The 23,173-nt window shown below is 22.4% G+C and overlaps 2 protein-coding genes across 2 annotated transcripts; one reads left to right on the top strand and one right to left on the bottom strand.

Annotated features, from left to right (window-relative positions):
* Nucleotides 1–1,946: 1,946 nt before the first annotated feature.
* Nucleotides 1,947–17,380, bottom strand: LOC122510173 (peroxisomal hydratase-dehydrogenase-epimerase-like). Its single transcript, XM_043624630.1, has 12 exons — nt 16,970–17,380; nt 16,703–16,829; nt 14,924–15,030; nt 14,551–14,724; nt 14,072–14,223; nt 13,624–13,766; nt 5,286–5,467; nt 5,075–5,201; nt 4,836–4,942; nt 3,148–3,321; nt 2,686–2,840; nt 1,947–2,597 (listed from the first exon to the last, which is right to left on the bottom strand). The coding sequence occupies exons 1-12, from the start codon at nt 17,060–17,062 to the stop codon at nt 2,363–2,365; spliced, it is 1,776 nt and encodes a 591-aa protein (XP_043480565.1). The 5' UTR covers nt 17,063–17,380; the 3' UTR covers nt 1,947–2,362.
* Nucleotides 17,381–18,910: 1,530 nt separating this feature from the next.
* Nucleotides 18,911–23,018, top strand: LOC122510461 (SUMO-conjugating enzyme UBC9-B). Its single transcript, XM_043625122.1, has 5 exons — nt 18,911–19,070; nt 19,154–19,223; nt 19,743–19,826; nt 20,139–20,401; nt 21,873–23,018. The coding sequence occupies exons 2-5, from the start codon at nt 19,158–19,160 to the stop codon at nt 21,937–21,939; spliced, it is 480 nt and encodes a 159-aa protein (XP_043481057.1). The 5' UTR covers nt 18,911–19,070; nt 19,154–19,157; the 3' UTR covers nt 21,940–23,018.
* Nucleotides 23,019–23,173: the final 155 nt, after the last annotated feature.

Here is a 23,173-nt window from a genome sequence, read left to right on the forward strand (position 1 = left end):
AGAAGAATTTTAGTTAAAAATATTTTTAACTAAAATTTAATTTTGGAGAAGTTAAAAATTATTCAGAAAGAAATTCAATTATTTTCAAAAGTAATAAAATTCTTCGCAGAAAATTTAATTAATGTTCATAATTTTTTTTACATTCTTGTCAAAAATTCAATTATTTTTATTATAAATAACAAATTTCTTCTCCAAAATTCAATTATTTTTATTAAAAATAACAAAAATCTTCTCCGAAATTCAATTATTTTTATTATAAATAACAAATTTCTTCTCCAAAATTCAATTATTTTTATTATAAATAACAAAAATCTCCAAAATTCAATTATTTTTATTATAAATAACAAATTTCTTCTCCAAAATTCAATTATTTTTATTAAAAATAACAAAAATCTTCTCCGAAATTCAATTATTTTTATTATAAATAACAAATTTCTTCTCCAAAATTCAATTATTTTTATTATAAATAACAAAACTCTTATATCTAAAATTCAATTATTTTCAAAAATTTTAATAAAATACTTGTCAAAAATGTTAATTATTTTCAAACAATTTTCTCAATTCAGTGATTTTTAATATCTACTATTTCATTAAAATTCTCCAAAAAGAATTCAATTATTTAAAAAAATGTTGATAAATTTCTACGCAAACTTTTAATTATTTTAATAAATAATAAAAATTTCACAGGAATTAAATTTCTTACAAATTTTTTATTGAATTTCTTCGCAATAATTCAATTATTTTCATAAATAATGAAATTCTTTTTAGGAATTCAATTATTTTTACAAATAATAAAATTTTTTTACAAGATTTCAATTATTTTCAATACAATTTTAATTAAATTTCTCGAAAAATGTAATTATTCTAAAAAAAATATATTAAAATTTGTCGAAAGAAATCAACTATTTTTAAAAATTTTTTTAATAAAATTTATTATGACAATTCAATTCGTCGAAAAAAATTTGTAAAAATTTAATTATTCTCATAAATAATAAAATTCTTCTCAGGATTTCAATTATTTTGATAAATAATAAATTAATATTTTAGATAAATTCAATTACTTTGAGTAGGAATTTTAATAAAATTCTTTGCAGAAATTTAAATATTTTCATAAATAATAAAATTTTTACAGCAATTTAATTATTTAAAATGCAATTTTCATAAAATATTTCGAACAAACTCAATTATTTAAACAAATTTTATAAAAATTTTAAGCTCTTAATTTAATTATTTTCATGTGTAATAAAACTTATTGCAGAATTTCAATTATTTTCAATACAATTTTAATTGAATTTCTTGAAAAAATGCAATTATTCTTAAAAATTTTATTAATATTCTTCGAAAGAATTTAATTATTTTTAAAAAATTTGATAAAATTGTTTATAAGAATTTAATTTTGAGAAACATTTAATTATTCAATTTATTATTTATTTGATTTATTTCTGTATTTAAATCAATTATTAAATTCTCGTAGAATTTTCAAATAAAAATTGATTTAAAAATTAATTGTAACTTGAATTTTTAGAAATAATTGAATTTTGAAAAGATTCGAATAATTTTATAATTAAAGAAATTCGTAAATAAATGTAATAGAACATTTTTTTGATTATCTAATAATTTTTAGAGTGACTCAGAATATTCTTTAGAGAAAAAGTTAAAATTTTGTCTGGAAATCAGGAAAAAGAATATTCTTTAGAGAAAAAGTTAAAATTTTGTCTGGAAATCAGGGAAAAAAATATTCTTTAGAGAAAAAGTTAAAATTTTATCGGAAAATTAGGAAAAAGTTCAGGAAAAACAAAATTTTATTTTTGTGGCAACCCTGACAAAACTAAATTAATTGTTAAATTATTTTTTCAGGATTAATTTTAAATATCAAATCAGCTTCTTCGTGGTGAAAACGAATTTTAAATTAATCTCAAAGAATTAGGTAAATTAAGTATTTTTTGTTTTAGTAAAAAAGTAATTTATTGAGTTCAGTTTCTATTTGAGATTTTTTTGTGTACTTAAAATTATCATTCACATTTTATCACACTCGTCAAGTATAATTTATCAATTAGCATTAATAATTATATTCTTACAATTAAAATTTGTTTTTCGTGTCTCGGACACTTTCTCGTTTCTTTTTTTATAATTCTTTTTTTTCCAGCAAAAACACGCTGCTTCACCTATTCGAATTCTTACTGCCATTTTATTTCAACAGGAAGCTGAATAAAAATATTCAGAATGATCTTTCATCCTTAATGATCAAATTTTTACTGATTGTAAAATTCTCAAAGTGGGTCAAAGACCTTCCACGTGAAATTGACTTCTGAAGAATTTGTTAATTTTGAAAATAAAATGATACAACTCGGTATTATTTGTATCAGGCGCAGCTCATTAAACCAGTTCTCGTGTTGTCACAAACTTCTCTTATTGGTCGACCTTTCGTCACTTTCACAGTGTCGACGACTGTGAAATTATTTTTGTAAATTCGTCGCAAATCACGATAGTAGGGTACCAAAACTTCGTGGGGTGAACTTCCGTTCTCGATTACCCATATACTTCCCGTTTCGCCGAACCTGAGAATTGTCATTAGACCCTGAGCCACGATGAATGGTCTGTAAAAGAGAATATTTTCCATTTTTATTTATTTTCGTTACAGTTTTATTCTTAATAAATTCTTAATTTTTAATTCTAGATACTTACGTTTGAATTGGAAGTTGTTCGAGATTTTTGACAAAGTCTGCTTTCATAACTCTAGATAATAATTTATTTGGACTGTCTATCGTTAAAGTTGTTTCCGTTAATCCTGGCGATAGAGTTAATATTCGAAGACCAGTTTTGTTGAAATCATACTTGACCTGAAAATTAATTTTTTTTTTGTCTTACTTTTTTAGGTGGTCAATGCGAAAATTGATTTTATGCGGAAAAATACAACAATCACAATCAGGGAAAATTATTTTACCGAAAGGAACACGATCTCTATTAGCAAAAAAAGATCAAAAAACTTCAGGTCTTTTTTTTAAAATTGTTTTTCCGTAAATCGATAATCAAATCTTTTTCCGTGAAGTAATTTCGAAAATTGATACAGAGAATGTGGTGCGTGACTAATTTTTGTTCCCTCTGTCAATTGTTTGAAATTCTAGTAGTGTTTTGTTTGTCACTTACTGCTAAAGATTGAGATAATCCAACAATCGCATATTTTGTTGCTGTGTAAACTGGAAGTTGCGCTGTCCATCGAAAGTCTATATTTTGAGCGATATTCACTAGAATTCCACCTCGTCCGCCTTTTTCTTTTGTCATGTATTCGACAGCCAGAGTTGCAATTGACATCATACCGGCCTGAAAAAGAAATTTGTCCTCTGTCAATATTTTTCGAGTGAATCTCTTCATTTATTATCTTTATTTTTTTATTCTTATTTTTCTTTATTTCAGGGCTCGAAACAGTGAAGGAATTAAAAAATACGGACTTTACGGACCAAAAATTGAAAATTAATAAAATAAATAAGAGAAAATTTTACTTAAAACTATAAATTAAATTTTATCACAATTTCTTCATGTTTTATAATAATTAAAAATGTCCTGAAGATAAAATCATTATTTTAAATTATAAGAATATTGTAGTTCTTCAAAATTATTTTTATCATTTCAATTATTTTCTAGAATTTAAAAAAAAATTCTTCTTTTAATCGATTATTTTTAATAATTTTCCAAAAAGCTCTTTGAGAATTTTCAAATTCATTTGTATACAATATTCAATTTTACGAAATTTCAATTATTCGTAAATTCTTCAATTCAATATATATTTGGAAAATAAAAAAATTAAAATAATATAAAAAAAAATTCAATTAAACTTTTTCAAAAAAAATTAATTTCAAAATTATTATCTAAAATTTTAACTGAAATTAATTTTATAATCAATTTTATTAGAAGATTCTACGAGAATTCAATTATTTAAATACAAAAATAAATAATTTATTGAATAATTGAATTCTTGTGAAGAATTTTTTTTTTAAAATAATATTAATTTCTGCGAAAAATTTTATTACTCTTGAAAATAATTGAATTTTTAAAAATAAATTTTTTTTGTGTTTTTAACTGAAAAATAATTGAATCCTTGAAAAAGTTTTATTTTTTATGAAAATAAATGAATGATTGCGAAGAAATTTATAAAAATTTTTAAAATAATTTATTGAATTCCTGTAGAATTTTTATTATTTTATGAAAATAATTAAAGGTTTGCGTAGAATTTTATTAATTAATTAAATTTTTTAAAAATAAATTGAATTATTTTGGAAAATTTTATTAAAATAGTAGATATTAAAAATCATTGAATTGAGGAAAATTTTTGAAAATAATTGAAATTTTATCAAGAATTTTATTGAAATTGTTGAAAATAATTGAATTGAGGAAAATAATTTTTTTTATTATTCTAAAAACAATTGAAATTTTAACTATAATTTTTTAAAATTTTTTGAACATAATTGAATTTTTGCGAAGAATTTTATTACTTTTGAAAATAATATTGAGTTTCTGCAATTATTTGTAATTTCTCTAAATTTATCCAAATTATATCATACAATTTATAAACTTTTCTTTCTTTTTCTATCAAATTATGCACTTTACGAACCTTTTTTTCCAAAAAAACTGACTTTTACGGATTTGAAGCAAATTTACGGACCTGGTTCGAGCTCTATTATTATTATTTTTATTTAGTAGAAAAAGATTCTTTTATTAGAAGTATTTCGCTTCTTATAGAATTATTTTTTTTTAATTGAAACGATTTTCGAAAGGATTGAAATTTTCTCTCGAAATAATAATAATTAAATTATCTGGAATTTGAAAATTTCACTTACGACATTCACAGCAATTTCTTTCTCCCATCTTCTCTCGTCTAATATGCCAGCATTATTTATCACAATGTCTATACTTCCCATGGCTGCGTTTGCTGCTTTAAATGCATCTAAAAATATTCAAAATAATATTTTAGTTTTTATTACTTCTTATTGTCTTTTTTTTTGACTCATAACATTGAGATAAAATTATACATAAAATTAAATTAAAAAAATAAAATTAAAATATATTTTTTATTTACCTATATTCTCTTCATGTTTAGAAACATCCGTATGGATAAAAATGAGTTTCTTCGTTCCATGCGATTTATCCATTGCAGATGCCATTTTCATTCCGGAAACTTTATCGACGTCTAAAACTGCGATTTTCTGCAAAATTTTCAATTATTTTCACCTTTTCTTTCTAAATAGGTACTTGGATTTATTTCGAAAATTTGGAAAAATATTACTAACATTTACTCCGTGTTGCAAAAAATGATTGACAAACGCTTGTCCAAGTCCGGCAACTCCTCCGGTAATTAAAATATTTTTTCCAGAAACAACGCCATTAATTTCTTCCAATTCCTTAATTTTTTCTGAACCAGAGGATCGCCGACTTCTCGGTTCCGGTTCGTTTGTCGTGAAATCACTTGCACCTGAAATAAATACTTAACGTCAAAACACACGGAATATTAATTAAATTAAATTAATTAGGTAAATTAAATCAAATGAATAAATTATTAATTAAAAAAGTAATTAAAATTTATTTAGTAATTGAAAAAAATAAAGTGAATAAAAGAAATGAATTAAATAAATTAAGTGAATTAAATTTAATTAAATCAAATGAATAAATTATTAATTAACAAAGTAATTGAAATTTAATTAGTAATTAAAAAAATAAATAAAGTAAATAAAATAAATAAATTAAATAAATTATTAATAATAAATTAATTAGTTCCATCAGGAAGGAATGCGGAAAATATTCGAAACAATTAATTAATTGCACAATTTAATGAATAATTTTTTTTTTTAATTGAAAGAAAACTTACCCATATTTGTTTTTTCGAACTAGGGAAATAAATATTAATAAATATATATATAGTAAAAAATTAATATAAAATTACAAAACTTGAGTTGAAAGTTAATTTATGAAATAATTCAATATCGTCATCGAATGGATCACGCGTTGAGATGAAATGAACTTTCATACTAAACGCAGAATTGTATTTATACTTGACTGACTTTTGATTGTGATTGACCGCGCGCTTCCTGATTATATTTTAAGTTTGTATTTTATGCACTCGTGTAAGTTGTAATCTAACCATTTTTATGATTCTAAACGCGTGGCTCATTTGCGTGATTAATTCATCATTACTCAGTAGAAATTATACTTTCTTCTCTTATAACATTTTTTTTATCTTCAAATGAATCTAGAGACGATTTTTTATTTTGATAACTTGATTTTTTTAATGCATATTTTTCTCTTCACTTTTTGTCGATTTTTTTTTTTTTTTTTTTTTTTAATCAATGTTTATCAATTTTATTTATTTATTCCTCTTCAGGGTGTCTAGCGAACCGGGAAATCGGGAAAAACCGGGAAAAACCCGGGAATTTGGTTCGACCTCAAAAAACCGGGAAAAACCCGGGAATTTTCTATTTATAGGGTATTTTTTGAATTATGTATATAAAAAATTATAATTTTTTTCAAAATCGTCAAGGGTAAATTGATAGTATGAAGCAGTAGTAAAAATAATAACTTAAATTTTATTTAAAACTAACTTTAGTATACGTTATATTATAAAAGTTAAAGGATTTGTACTATTATTATTTTTATATAACAATTTATAGGTATACAATACGTAACAAATTTTATAAGAAGAAATTAAGAATCTTCTGTGATATAGGAAAGGCAAAGATTTTACTTTTTAACCACTTGAGCGGCAGGGCGTCAGAATTGGCGTTAGACGTAGAAGTGACAGAAGCGGCAGAAAGGCGTCAAGACTTGACTCCGATTTTCTAATTCTGTAAGGAGATTTATAATATCAAACTGAAGTATTTTTTTTTAAGATAAAAGAACAGACTTATGTCTTCTTTAATCTTAAAAAAAAGATTACTATATTTTGATATTCTAAATCTCCTAACAGAATTAGAAAATCGGAGTCAAGTCTTGACGCCTTTCTGCCGCTTCTGTCACTTCTACGCCCGACGCCAATTCTGACGCCCTGCCGCTCAAGTGGTTAAAACTAAATATGGGGCATTCCATTTCAAAATAATCCTCTTTATAAACAATTGACATTGTAAGGCAATTTTTAAATCATTATTTCTCATATTTATTGAAGCCAAACTTTATTTACTATTAGTGGTTTTAAAACAAAAATTTCTCAACTTTATAATGGTAGAAATTTTTTTTTTTAAATAATAGAATTTATGAAAAAAATTAAGTTTGAAAGATAACCTTTTTGAATATCTCAAAACACGTCGCATCCGATTTTCTTGAAACTTATGTAAAAATAAAGCTTAAATATTCTAGTTTAATTCTATGTAAACATTATAATGTGCAATTCATGGTTTGAGAAATTAATTAAATTTTACAAGTATTTCAAAGGGTATAATGTATGTACCGAGCGGAATTTTTTTTTCAAAAAAAGTTTTTCTTAAATTCCCCTGAATTGACAATTATATTATAAAGTTGAGAAATTTTTATAAGTGAATTTTGATATTCTATGTCAAGTTTTTAGAAATTATTGTATAACTTTAATCATTGTAATTTAATAAAAACAATATTTAATTACGTAAATAATGTTATTGATAAACATTTAAATATGTTTTTAAATCCTTTGTGAATATCCGGGAAAATTATTCAAGAACCCGGGAAAAAACCGGGAAAAACCCGGGAATTTTAAATTGACGATTCGCTAGACACCCTGCTCTTCTTCGTTTTCTTTTTATTATTTGGCGGCTGACCCTTTATTAGAATTATTTTTACTGTTTTTATTAATATTATTTTTATTGTTTTTATTTTTATTATTATTATTTTTATTATTTTTATTAATTTTATTATTATTGTCAACAGAAATTTGAAAATATGTTAATTCACCTTTTTTTATAATATTGCGCAATTTTTTTTTAAATCTTATCTTTCCCAGACAGTCGGAAATTGATAGAACAAAGCAATAAATTAACAATTCAGTTTTTTGATTAAAAAAAATTGAAATACGGAAATTATTTTGAAAATGCAAGTGAATTAAAATATTTTCGTTCAAAAATGAAAAATTACTTGACCGTGACACTGTGCAGAGTATATCTCAGAACTGATAAAATAAAATTATGTAAAAAAAAATGTGTGACATATTGTAACATTATCGTACATTTAATTGATAATTAAAAATCAATTTTGCAATTTTTTTTGAAATAGAAAAGATTATTTTTATATTTAATTAATTATACAATTAATTATACATTATATGCAGAAATTTGTTACGTAAATAGAAATTTAGTTTTCTGTATAAAAATATTACAATGAGAATTTTGCAATTTCTAAAGAATATCTAAAGAATTATTATAAAAATAATTGTTATAATAAGAAAGTTCACACTTGTCACTTGCGCGTGCTTTTAATTTTTTTTTAATTATATAAATATCTTTTTGTCTGATCGAGAGAATAATTTTTCTGGGAAATATTCTGAGATGAAGGTCAATTATTTCAGTTTATGTGTAATATGATTTGTTTCTCTGTAACTTTTGTTTACATTATTCGATGAGTTGAACGCTCATTGTGATGTTTATTAATTCATTTTAATTTAATTAATCAACGGCTTCGAAATTTCTAGAGAAATAGAGATTTTTTTTTTGAAAATATAAAAAAACAGTATTTTTTTATTTATTTTATTTTTTATTATTCAATTTGAATTTAATTAATCGACGGCTTCGAAATTTCGAAAGAAATAGAGATTTTTTTTTTATGAAAATATAAAAAACAGTATTTTTTTCTTTTTATTTTGAAAAAAAAAATTCAACTACTATCATTGACGAAAGTTTTGAACTAAAAAAAAACACTTACGTCAAAATAAAAAAAAAATATTTACGCTTACTAAGAAATAATTATAGTGACGATATGATCATGAGACTTTTAATTATCGTTTCTTTGATAACAATTTAATAAATTCTCTTTACAATTATTTTATTTTATTAAATTTATTAAATTTATTAAACGTAATATATATTTTTTAATTTTAGCAAAAAGGAATTTGACCAAATTGCTTGAAATTGAAAATTGAATCAAATTGAAAACAAAAATTAAGAAAATTATTTTCTTTAAATTGAACTGGATTTTCCATTTTTGTAGATTATAGATTTTTAGTAATTTCTGATATCGAAAGGAAAAAAAAGTAATAAAAGAATATAATTTTTCGAACTAACAAATTTTGTATACAATTTGCAAATACACAAAAATTCCCCAAACTCTTAGAATATTTTGTGTAATAAATTTAATGTCGTTCGGGTTATCATCAATTTGACCTGATTCTGAGAAATTGTGTGTATACAACGATGACACATGAGAAAAGTCGTCAATTTTCTATTTCCTTTTTCTTTAATTTGGAAGCATACGGAAATTGTCGATATTGAGAAAAAAAAATTGTATTTCTTGATGACAAGGATTTTTTTTTTATTTTCCACACATGAGGAGAGAAAAAAAGAGAAGTTGGAAAAAATATAATTAAAGAGAGAATATTTTCTGTATAGTTTATATCAGTTGAGTAAAGTTCAATAAGGAACCAGTTCAAACCAATCGTTGAAATTATATTAAATGACGATTGACTTACGTATATGTATATGTACCACACATTTATTATCGAGAATTTTACCCTCTCATGCGTGTTTCAGGGCGAGGGGAGGAACTTTTGTACTTTTGTACTTGGTAAAGACCAATAGGCAAGTCCAAGAGTCGTGTGCACGTCAATGTCTGCCACACGACACGGATGTTATAAATTTTCATCCAAAAAGAATGCAAACATTGTTTTATTGCGATAATGCGGTGTAATTACAATGATTAAATTAATTATTAAAAAATTCAACATTGAGTGGAGGAATGAACTTCCATCAACTTTAGAGTAAGAGAAATTTAACTTCCATCAACTTTTGAAGTAAGAGAAATTACCAGAATTGTAATTCAAAACAAAAATTGAATTTTAAAGGAAAAAAAAAATATTTCTATTTTTCTGGAAAAAGAAAATTTTGTTTTCTTTTCTAGAAGGAAAGAAAGTTTTTCTATTCATTAAGGAAAAATATGAGACAGTTTTTCGCGAAGATAGGAATTTTTTTTCTTTATTTAAAGAGAATGCAGGCTTCGCACTCATCTATACTAAAACCTACTATTTACTACTTTTTTACGTTATGCTACTATTTGGATACTTTTTTTTCGATTTCAGCAACTAAAAGCTAATATTTATTATTAACAACACTAATATAATAACATTTTTCATGAAAATTAAATTTTTTAAAAAAATTTTTGATAAAATTCTAAGCAAGAATTCAATTAATTTCATAAATAATAAAACTCATCGAAGAATTTCAATTATTTTTAATACTATTTTAAATTATAATTAATCGAAAAATTCAGTTATTTTTACGAATAAAGATTTCCACAAGAATTCAATTATTTAAAATAAAATTTTCATAAATATTTATTATATTTCGAAAAAATTAATTATTTAAAACAATGTTTATGAAATTCTCATAATAAAGAATTCAATTATTTTCAAAACTAACAAAATTTTTCACAGAAATTCAATTCTTTTTTAACATTTTAATAAAATTTTTATTAATAATTCAATTATTTTCATAAATAATAAAATTCTTCTTAAAAATTCAATTATTTTTGAAAATTGTAATAAAATTATTTATAACTATTCAATTATTTTCATAAATAATAAAATTCTTCGCAGGATTTCAATTATTTTTAATACAATTTTACAGGAATTGCTCAAAAAATGTAATTATTCTTAAAAATTTAATTACAATTCCTCGAAAAAATCAATTATTTAAAAAAATGGTTTTTTTTAAATTCTTTGGAAGAATTCAATTATTTACAAAAATTTTAGAATTTTTCACAGGAATTCAATTATTTTCAAATATTTTAATAAAATTATTGGAAAGAAATAAATTATTTTAAATATAATTTTAAATAAATTTTTTTAAAAATAATTAAATTATTCTTTTAGCTTTTAATAAAATTAAATTAATTAAATTAACATTTTTGACAATAATTGAATTCTAGCGAACGATTTTATTAGAATTTTTTAAAATAATTGACTTTCCAAGAAGGAATTTATTATTTTAAAAAATAATTGTATTATTGTGATGAATATTGTTATTTATAAAAATAATTGAATTTTGCAAAGCATTTTATTAAAATGCCTCAAAATATAATTGAATTTTCGGAAACAATTTTTTTATTTATCGACCTAATTGAATTCTTTCGAAGAATTATTTATGTAAATAATTGAATTTTTGGGAAGAATTTTATTAAAATCTAAAAGAATAATCGAATTATTTCAAAAAAAATTAAATTAAAATTGTATTTAAAATAATTGATTTCTTTCGAACAATTTTATTAAAATATTTGAATTCCTGTGAAAAATTCGAATATTTTTGTAAATAATTGAATTCTTTCAAAGAATTAAAAAAAAACATTTTTTTAAATAATTGATTTTTTTGAGGAATTGAAATTAAATTTTTAAGAATAATTACATTTTTCGAGCAATTCCTGTAAAATTGTATTAAAAGTAATTGAATCCTTCGAAGAATTTTATTATTTATGAAAATAATTATTTGCAAAGAATTTTATTAAAATTTTCAAAAATAATTGAAATCCTGCGATGAATTTTATTATTTACGAAAATAATTGAATTTCTGTGAAAATTTTTATTAGTTTTGAAAATGATTGAATTCTTTATAAGAATTTTGTAAATATTGTTTTAAATAATTAATTTTTGGAAATATAATAAATAGTATGAATATTTTATTTTAAATAATTGAATTCTTGTGGAAACTTTATTTGTGAAAATAATTGAATTTTGCAACGAATTTTATTAAAATGCCTCAAAATAATAAAATTGTTCGAAAAAATCAATTATTTTAAATACAATTTTAATTAAATTTTTTTCAAGTAATTCAATTATTCTTTTAGATTTTAATGAAATTCGTCTATAAGAATTCAATTATTTACTTTAAAAAATTCTTCAGAAGAATTCAATTATGTCGATGAATAGCAAAATTATTCTTGAAAATTCAATTACTTTGAGGCATTTTAATAAAATTCTTTGCAAAATTCAATTATTTTCGTAAATAACAATATTCATCACAAGAATTCAATTATTTTTGAAAGTAATAAATTTCTTCTTGGAAATTTAATTATTTAAAAAAATTCTAATAAAATCGTTCGAAAGAATTTAATTATTGTCAAAAATTTTACTTGAATTCTTTGTAAAATTTAATTATTCTTTCAAAACTTTTCGCAATTCAATGATTTTTAAAATCTACTATTTTCATAAAATTTTCAAACAAAATTCAATTATTTAAAAAATTTTTTGTAAAAATTTTCGTTATTAATTATTTTCATAAATAATAAAAATTTCTCAGGGATTGAATTATTTAAATAATTAGAATTTGCATAAAATTAGTCGAAAGAAATCAATTATTTGCAAATTTTGTATAAAATTCTTCGCCAGAATTAAATTATTTTTCTAAATATTTAAATTTTTTGATGAATAAAAAAATTCGTTGCAGGAATTGAATTTATTAGCAGTAGGATAAGAAAAGAAGTAAATATTTTTTATGAAAATTAGAAAAAAGTCAGGAAAATAAAAAATATTAAATGGAATTTTTGTCAGTTTTGTCAAGTGTCTAAAACGAGTCTTTTTGATCGTCAAGTTTAATTTTTCAATAGCTACTTTTTTACTACTTTTTTTTTAGTTTGAAAGCTACTTTTTGCTACTTTTTTTAAAATTAATTATCGATTGCAAAGTTTGAGAAGGTTTTTGTCGAAGGTGAAGAGGAGTATTGTTGAAAGTTGAGAGAATTAAAAAAGTATGACAGTTAAATATATTTTTTCTATGGGAAATATCCTTAAGAGTTAAACACACTCAATAAATTGAGGTGAGTCGACTGATAATATGCAGGTTGAAGATTGGAATCTTTCTAAACATATAATTATAAAATCTTTACTCCAAGGTTAAATAAAAAAGGGCACATATATAAATGCATCATCTGAAACTTTCAAAAGTATCAGTCACAAGTCATTATCATCATCAGAAACATGATTAAAGCGATATTCTTCTTTTTCATTGTCATTTACTTAAATCTCAGCGTAATGTCACTGGACACTTGTTTGCCAGAAGGTATTTTTTGCTATACCGACAATTTGATGAAAATATTTCCAAAATGTTGCGGATCATGCATAGAAGATATTGAGAGATTGTACTTTAATGGAATTTGTCGTTCGAATTAATATCAGGTAATTAATTAATTAAACTAATTATTAATTACCAATTTACTAATTAAAAATGATTCGTATTTCAAATTTATTTATTTTCGTTTTTTATTGTACAAAATTTTACAATGACTAAAATAATCAATAGTAAATGATTAAAATGATTTAGATTTCCTCTGAATTAATTTAAATTTTGATAATAAAGACAATGACAAATTAATTTCGAGAAATTGAGGAATAAAAAAAATTCTCCACTGCGTAGGGAAGTAAAAAATGAAGTATTAAAATTTAATAATGAACTGACGTGAATTTTTTTAGATTAAATAGTATCAACTTTTGACATTATGGGCAATGCGTCAGGAATTTGAATTTCATATACTGGTTTTCCTTCTTCACTAACCCAAATGCTGCCGTTTTGCGCACACCTAATTACGTAAACCAAACCGTGCGCAATGTTCTTCACTCTGCAAAAAAAGTAATATTCTTATTTAATTTCCTTCCTTGTCTCTAGATTTATATAATTCTAAATATTTGTCTTTTAAATATTGCATTTCAAATATTGAATTTAAAATATTAAATTAAAAATATTGTATTGAAACATTGAATTTAAAATATTGAATTTAAAATATTGAATTAAAAATATTGAATTTAAAATATCGAATTTAAAATTACAAACATTTTATTATCTGTATGAAATTATTTTACGTTATTTCAAGAAGGAAGAAAGAATTTTAAAAAGAATTTAGGAAGAAAAAATTACGAGAATTACTTTTGTGGATCTTTTTCCGCATCGAAAAAGTTGGGACACTCGAGATTTTCCAAATCTGATGAATCATCGGAAGTCATTGACTCTAAAGTGTTTGCTATTTCAGGACAAAGGACTATTATTCGAACACCTGTTCGCTGATAATGGTAAGGTTGCTAAAAAAAAAGAAATTATTATTTTAGAAATTTTGAATTTTCAACAAAAAATTATTTTCTGATAACAAAAATATGTGTAAAAAAATTTATATTTTCTGCCAAAAAAAAAATTGTAAAAAAATTTATTTTTTGATAAAAAAAAATAAAAAAAAATTGATTTGCTGAGAAAAAAGAATAATTAAAAAAAAAATAATTAAATGAAAAAATTATTAAAAATTAAATTAAAATGAAATAATTAAAAAATAAAAAAATTGAAATAATTAAAAAAAATAGAAAAATAAATTGAAAAATAATTGAAAAAATTTGTAATTTATTAAATAAACTCACTGAGAATGAACGACTGAAGCCAACAATGGCGTGTTTTGTTGCCGAATAGATGGGATAATTAGGCAAAGTTTGAAGACCAGCAACTGATGAGACATTAATAATCACACCACCTTTTCCACCGGTGTCCTTTCCCATTTGTTGAACCGCTAATAAACTTCCTCTAATTACTGCAGTCTATTTAAATTTAAATTACAATTCATAATGTACAAATGTATAATTTATTATATTAAAATAAACGATTGTCGAAAAAAAAATAAAAAAAAAAACAATAATGCTCACAATTTTTTCAACAGATTTTTTCATTATGTACTTTAATTATTAGTAATTCGTGAAGAATTTTTGTCTGAATACTCGAATTAATTAATATACTTACAACATTAATATCAACAGCTTTAACGAAATTCTCTTCACTGACGACTTCTGCATTATTTATCAAAATATCGAGTCCTCCCAAAATTGAAATTGCTTTTTTGAAAGTTGCTGAAATAAATTTGTTTCAAATTTGTTTCCTAACTTTTTTAATAATTTTAAATGTTTTCAATTTTTTAAATTAATGTACTGAAAATCATTGAATACTTGCAAAGTATTTATAAAAAATATTTGAAAATAATTGAATTCATTTCAAGAATTTTATCAACATTTTTTTCAATAATTGAATTCTTTCGAGAAAATGTAATGAAAATTGTATTGAAAATAATTTAATTCTTGGCAAGATTTTTATTAAAATTCTTTAAAATAATTGAATTGTTTTGAAGAATTATTTCAATTTTCCTGTAAATAATGGAGTTTTTTTAAAATTATTTTTACTGAAACTTTTGAAAGTAATTGAATTTTATGAAGATTTTCTTTTAAGCTCTTTAAATAATCGTGTTTATCATTAATTGTAATTAATAATTTTCCTATTAAATTATATTAAAATTATTTATAGAAAATTAAATTCTTTTCAATAATATTATTAGTTTTTGAAAATAATTACTTTTTTTTAAACTAATTTCATTAAATTTCGTAAAAATAATGTAAAAAAAATTAAAAATAGTTAGAATAATTAAAAATAATGTAATTTTTAAAAATAATTTTAATTGAAAATTTTGAAAATAATTGAAATTTACAAAAAATTTTGTTAAATGCATTTGAGAACAAGGGAATTGTTTAGAAAAATTTTATTACAATTTTTAAACATAATTGAACTTGTTAGAGAAATTTTATTAAAATCTTCTTGAATAGAATTGAATTTTTTCCTAGAAATTTTATTAAAATTGTATTAAAAATAATTTAATTGTTTCGAAGAATTTGTTATTAGAATTGTTTAAAATAATTGAATTTATTTTAAAATTCTTGAAAATAATCGAATTGAATTAATATTTTTAAAAATAATTGTATTCTTTGGAGAAATTGTATTGAAATTATATTGAAAATAATTGAATTTCTCAGAAAAACTTTACTATTTACAAAAATAATTGAACTCTTGGCAAGAATTTTACAATTTAAAAAATAATTGAATTGTTTCGAAGAATTTTATCAGAATTGGTGAAAATAATTGAATTTTTATTAAAACTCTTGAAAATAATTGAATTTAAATATTTTTAAAAATAATTATAATATTATTTCGAGAAATTTTATTTAGATTGTATTGAAAGTAATTGAATTCCTCTGAAACGTTTTATTATTTATGAAAATATTTTAATCTTGCGAAGAATTTTCTTATTTTTGAAAATAATTGAATTCTTGCGGAGGATTTTACAGTTCATAAAAAGAATTGAATTGTTTCCAAAAGTTTTTTCTGAATTTTTGAAAATAATAGAATTTGTTAAAGGAATTTTATTAAAAATTTTGAAAATAATGATTTCTTTAAAAGAATTCCATCAAAATTGTCGAAAATAATTGAATTTATATTTAAATTCTAAAGAATAATCGAATTTAATTAATATTATAGTAAAAATAATTTCGAGAAATTTTATTAAAATTGTATTGAAAATAATTGAATTGCTCTAAAATAATATTTTAATAATTTATTTTTCTATCGTAATATTTATATTTGAATTTATTCTACTTTTATTTGATTGAAAATATTTTAATAATTAATTTTTTTATCCTAATATTTATAATTACATTTATTCTACTTTTCTTAGACTGAAAATATTTTAACAATTACCATCGAACTCGGAATTTTTCGTTATGTCACACTGCAGGAAAATAGTTCGTTTCTTCCCAAATTCTAAATTGAGTTTCTCCACAATTGACTGTCCTATTAATTCATCTGAATCGACTAAAATTACAATCTGAAAAAGTAAATGTCAGTGTGAATTTTAAAAGATTTTTTTATAATAAAAAAAAATAGGAAAAAATACATTGAAATATTATTTTTTTGACTCGTTTGACATATTTTATATTTTCAAAAGTAAAATTAGTTTTTAATTACCGCTGCGCCGTTTCGTAAAAGTTCGGTACTGAAAGCCAAACCTAAACTGCTAGCTGCTCCAATAACAATAGCTTTTTTATCTTTTATTTGCATTTTTTTCTTAATTTAATTGTAATAACACTTTGTTTTTTTCGCAGCAATTTTTTCACATTGATCACAGTTGTAATTTTTAACTAATTAACAATTAAAAAAAAAGCATTCTTTTTTCACAAAAAAATGCGTCACAGCAAAAAGTAAAATACTATTTAAAAATAACTCTTTTTTTCAAAAAGATTTTGTCCTTTCGTTTCAGAAACTTAAATCAAGAACGACTCCCGCAAACTGATAGAAGAATCGCATGTTTTTGTCAGTTACCCTCTGATCCATGTCGTCATTATGATTTTCAGTTAATTAAACTTATTTCTTATAGAAAATAATTGCAATTAAATTTATAATCTTTCTCGCCTTTTAATTATAATACTTCATCAAGAATATATTATAAAGAAAATCATTTTGTTTAAATACCGCAAAATTGTTTATTTTTAAATTTTCTCCTTTTAAAGGAAAATGTCAAGATGACATTTTCTAGCAAAATAATTATAATTAGATAAGAAGTTATCCTGTAATGATTTGTCTAAAGACAGGCATATGTGGGTCGTAAAGTTCAGATTTTATTTATAATCAACAAACGACGTCAATGTTCGCGTTGTTATCAATGGAATGTACTTGAAAATAATTTTTAAATAAAGAATTAATAAATTAAAAATGTTTTCATTTAAAGAATTTATTCCCCGATTGTGACATTCAGGTTTTTTTGCATCAATTAAAATGTAATATGCTCAATAATACTGAATATTAAAAAAATATTTAGATTTTAAGAAATTGTTTTATAGATACACTGAGTATATTTTATTTACATACCGGGTGATGGAAATTATCCGGAAAATATCCTCTGAATTCTGAATATTTTAAGAAAAAATATATATAGTAATAAACTCACCAAGCATCACCAAGAGAAAGTTATTTTCGAAAGCAAATTTTTCCTCTTCAAATAGTTTGTTTTTAACTATTTAATATTAAAAATAGGTGCATTGAATTAATATACTTGTTTTAGACTTTAATTTCAAAATTAATCTCTATTGAAATAATTTTCTTTTGTATGTTCCTTTCGAACATTGAATTATTTCGTTTGTTTTGAACTAAAGTTTCAATTTTGACAGCTGTAAATTTGAGGATATAAACAAATTCTTTGTATCGTAAATACTCAAATACAAACAGGCTTCTTTCCTTGTACTATAAATTAACTAATTATTTTATTAGAAATATTCAAGAAAGTAAAAAATTAATATTTGTATGCTTTTGAAGACTTTGAAATAGTTATTTTCGGTTAACTATACAAGCACCACGAACATATTCTAAGATGGCCGACTCGACTAGTGGACAAGTTTCTCTGAACGTCCGAAATGTGACACTCGTCAGGGTTGGGTAAGTAAAACACAGTAAGTTAAATTTTACTTTTTTTAAATTTAATTTAAATTTTGAATCTAATTTTCCTTTAATTTTATATTTTCATTATCGTTTAAAATCAATTCAAATTTAATTTGCAATTCATTCAAATTATTCAAGTAGAAAAATGTTAATGATAATTACAATATTGTGAATTCGACTTTATGTTCAAAGTGAACACCTTGTGTACAATACATAATATAATCATTTTCCATGAAAACAAGGCGATATGAACGAACTTAATTAACTTTATTTCTAATTCTTTCCAAATTACATACTTAAATTATGCTTCCTTAAAATAAATGATTATAATAAAAATATTTTGTTCCGAAAGAAATCAATATTCTCAAATTTGGAAAAAATAATGCCAATAATTTTCTTTCTAGTGACAAAAATAAATTAAAATAAAAAAATTGACGCCATTGTGAAAATAAAGATTTACATGTCCAACCCTGCGTTAGGTGGAAAAGCGGAGGAAAATTCTTCTAGAATTTAGGAACACGCGAAATAAATTTTCGTAGCATCGCTGCTTCGCTTTTGCCGCTAAAAATATTTGATGAAATTTAGGCGCAGAAAGTGCTTTAAGTTTGAAAAGAGGAAAATTTATTTCAAACTGGTAATTAAGAGACTCTATTGAAATTATAATTGTGTTTTTGAAGTGAAAATTTTTTGAGAAAAATAATGTTATTTCTGTTCCAGACCAATGTCAGGCATTGCAATAGCTAGACTCGCAGAGGAAAGGAAGGCGTGGAGGAAGGATCATCCTTTCGTATGTATTTATTATTTTTCGTTAAAAAGCATTCTTTTTCCTATTCCCCTTCGTGTTTAATCCTTTATTTCCCAATAACTCCTATTGCACGAACATTTTCTTTTGTAGATTAAACAATTCACAGGTGGATGTTGTAAGCATGTCCCTTATTAATGCACATGCTTGTAAACAGAAATTACTTTTTTTTGTTTTACCCAGTATTGAAATTTGGAAAAATTCTTCGATTTTGTATATATTGCGATCCCTTTTTTTTTATTATTTTCTATTCTAAGTTTAGTAAAAATAGTGGTGGAAGAATAAAGTTTGTCAATATAACCTCAATGACACTTGCGCTGGAGGCGAATAAATTCGTCTCTTAACGTTTTACACTCCAAGTTTTGAATGTTCAAAAGAAATTTATTATTTATTATAAGAAAAAAAAAATCTCATTTGTAGTAAAATTGAAATTTTTTGAGTATTTAAATTTTTAATATTTTTGTGAGGAGATCAATGTCATTAACATTATTTGTTTTTTCAAAGGGATTTGTTGCACGTCCGACAAAAAATCCGGATGGTACACTCAACTTGATGAGTTGGGAGTGTGCAATACCTGGGAAAAAATCGGTGAGTGTTTTTTTTTTTACTTAAAAGTGAAAATTTCATGTGTGACTTGAATTTTGTAAAAGTAACGGTTTCTTGTGAAAATCAGTGAAAATATTTATTTTCCGTAAACTAAGTGTATACAAAGTGAAATAATGAACAAGTATTAAATTAAAATGAAAGATAAAATTAAAGGTAAATAAAGCATTTATGACGGTTTGATTGAAACTGGGGATTTTCTTTTTAATTGCTTTCTCCGTTATGACTATGACGAGTGATTTATTAATTTATTCTATTTGTGATAAATTTGTAAAATTTTGAAAATTGTTTATTTAGACACCATGGGAAGGAGGATTATACAAATTACGAATGATCTTCAAAGACGATTATCCTTCGAGTCCACCAAAATGTAAATTTGAACCACCTCTCTTCCACCCAAATGTATATCCATCGGGAACAGTTTGCTTGTCGCTCTTAGATGAAGAAAAAGATTGGAGGCCAGCGATTACGATTAAACAAATTCTTCTGGGCATTCAAGATCTCCTCAATGAACCTAATGTTAAAGACCCAGCTCAAGCAGAAGCGTATACAATCTACTGGTAATTATCAATTTTTATTTATTTTAATTATCCAACAGCTGCTGATTCAGGGTTGCCATCAATCAGGGAAGTCAGGGATTTTTATTAAAAGTACTGGGAAAAATTAAATTTTTAGAATTCATGAGAAAATTCTGTATTTTTGTGTTTTTTTTTGTTTGACTCATAAACTATGAAATTACCACGAATTCTAATACAAAAACATAAATTTTTTCTATTTCTAACAATTTAATTTAGAAGATTTTAATTTTCAATAAATTTAATTCAAAACTTTTAAAGAACTTAGATTTTTGAAAAATTTTAATAATTTAAATACTTCTGAAATTAGTTAAAATCTTTAATATGCATTTAATTAATTATTAAAAATAATGAATTTATAGGAGAATTTAATTAAAAACACAAAAAATTGAATTTTGGAGAAATTACAAATAATTGCAGAAATTCAATTATTTTCAAAAGTAATAAAATTCTTCAAAAAAATTCAATTATTCAATAAATTATTTTTTTTTTGTACTTTTAAATAATTGAATCATTTTCAATTAAAATTTTAGTTAAATTCGTTAAAAAAATTTGTAAGAATTTAATTATTCTCATAAATAATAAAATTCTTGTCGGGAATTCAATTATTTTCATAAATAATAAAATACTTAAGATAAATTCAATTACTGTGAATATATTTTTAATAAAATTCTTAGCAGAAATTCAAACATTTTCAAAAATAATAAAGTTTTAACTGGAATTCAATTATTTAAAATACAATTTTCATAACATTTTTCGTATAAAATCAATTATTTAAAAAAAATTTTATATTCTACGCTCTGAATTTAATTATTGTCATAAGTAATAAAATTTATTGCAGGATTTCAATTATTTGCAATACAATATTAATTTTATGAATTTCTGAAAATGCAATTATTCTTAGAATTTTTATTGGAATTCTTCGAAAGAATTCAATTGTTTTTAAAATATTTTGGTAAAATTCTTTATCAGTCTTCAATTTTAAGAAACAATTAAATTATTTTTAAAAATTTTCCTTTTAATGTAATGTTTTTCAATATCAATTATTTTAATGAAATTTTTTATAAATTTCTTCGCAATAATTCAATTATTTTAGAAAATTTTAATAAAATTCTAGTCAAAAATTCAATTATCTTCTTAAATAATTAAATTCTTTTTAGAAATTTAATTATTTTCGTATATAATAAGATTCTTTTTAAGAATCAATTATTTTCATAAATAAAACTCATCGCAGAATTTCAATTACTTTTTAATACAATTTTAATCAAATTTCTTTGAAAAATGTGATTATTCTTAAAAATTTTATTTGATTTCATCAAAAAAATTTAATTATTCAAAAATTTGTTGATAAAATTCTTTATGAGGATTCAATTTTAAGAAATAAGATATTTTTAGCATTGGAAACAATGTTTTATATAATTAATATTGAATGTTTTTTCTTTCTTTCTAATTTCAGTCAAAATCGACTTGAATACGAGAAACGAGTGAGAGCTCAAGCGCGAGCGATGGCACCACAAGAGTAGCTAGTCTACTAAAATATCGATACATTTCAGCTTTACGGAATAAAATTCTCGGGTCTCATTTTTCTTTGTATTTTTTTTTCATTTCTATTAACAATTCTATTTTTTATGTTTGTGATAATTTCCAATTGATGAAGCAATAATGTTATTCAAGTATCAATTATTTTTATTTATAATAACGGAAAGCAAAGAAAATTTTTGTAAAATTCCCTTGAAATATTATTTTTATCTTATTCCCAAAAAGCTGAAAATGACAAATTTTTTCCTGTCGATGAAAAAAATAGGATGGGAAAAAGGAATTTAAAAAAAGAAACTTGGGAATTAGACGAATTGCTTTTGTTCTTATAAATGTAAATCAGAGAAAAATGTACGTCAAATCGATAATTAAATTAATTTTTTACACATAGCTTTTCATCTATAAAATAACTGGAGATTTTTTTTTCTGAAAAAATAATGTGAGAAATTTCATTTTGAAGGACTTTTTTTTCTTATTATGAATATATTACGTTTATAAAAATCAGTATTTTCACATTTAATGAATAGTGAATAATTCATTATTTTGTGTCGGATTTTTTATTGATTGATGAAGAATTTCTATTTCTTAATTTTTTGGAAATATATAAACAGGACAAAGAATGCGATGAATCGTAAGGATAATTAAATAAAATACTGTTTACTCGGATGTGTAGTTATAGATCAGAATTTAGTATAGACATGAGAAAACTAGTGTTAAGCGATTATTCCATATTGTCAAATAGTCCTTTAAGAATGATGTTTTTAAAAAAAAGATCTTTGCTCTGTTCTATGGAGTGAATATTTTTCCTACGTTTATATAATGTAAGTTAAAGGCATATTTCTTTATATTATTGGCTGAAAGATATTGGTCCATTGGCGAGACAAAGAAAAACAGTAATTCGAAAATTAGAAAAATAAGAAAAATTTTTTTTTTTATAAGTATTTCGCATTTGACAAAAAAAACATACACAGCTACGATCGGAGTGTTTATTTTTAGGGAAAATTATTTAAATGTCTGTTAAGTACCGTAAAAATCTTAAGCAATTTAATAAACTCTCTATAAATTATTTTTTTGTCTTTCTTTAAATTCAGACTGAATCATAATTAAGGGGAGACGAATTATACAAAATTATAACAAAAATAAAAATTATATAAAGGATACATAAAAAATTGTAACATTTTATCAATAAAAAAAAAGACGACATCAACTCAAAAAATATAT

This window comes from Leptopilina heterotoma, unplaced genomic scaffold (genome assembly GCF_015476425.1).
Source record: "Leptopilina heterotoma isolate Lh14 unplaced genomic scaffold, ASM1547642v1 Lhet_68, whole genome shotgun sequence".
Classification (NCBI taxonomy): domain Eukaryota; kingdom Metazoa; phylum Arthropoda; class Insecta; order Hymenoptera; family Figitidae; genus Leptopilina; species Leptopilina heterotoma.

What these genes read in the sequence shown, in the direction of transcription:
- LOC122510173 (XM_043624630.1), bottom strand. Translation starts at nt 17,062, where the DNA reads ATGCAAATAAAAGATAAAAAAGCTATTGTTATTGGAGCAGCTAGCAGT. An exon ending in AAGCTGTTGATATTAATGTT is followed by an intron (nt 14,725 to 14,923) that starts GTAAGTATATTA and finishes AAATTTAAATAG; the next exon opens with ACTGCAGTAATTAGAGGAAG. An exon ending in GTCAAAAGTTGATACTATTT is followed by an intron (nt 5,468 to 13,623) that starts AATCTAAAAAAA and finishes TATTTATTTCAG; the next exon opens with GTGCAAGTGATTTCACGACA.
- LOC122510461 (XM_043625122.1), top strand. Translation starts at nt 19,158, where the DNA reads ATGTCAGGCATTGCAATAGCTAGACTCGCAGAGGAAAGGAAGGCGTGG. An exon ending in CAATACCTGGGAAAAAATCG is followed by an intron (nt 19,827 to 20,138) that starts GTGAGTGTTTTT and finishes TTGTTTATTTAG; the next exon opens with ACACCATGGGAAGGAGGATT. An exon ending in GAAGCGTATACAATCTACTG is followed by an intron (nt 20,402 to 21,872) that starts GTAATTATCAAT and finishes TTCTAATTTCAG; the next exon opens with TCAAAATCGACTTGAATACG.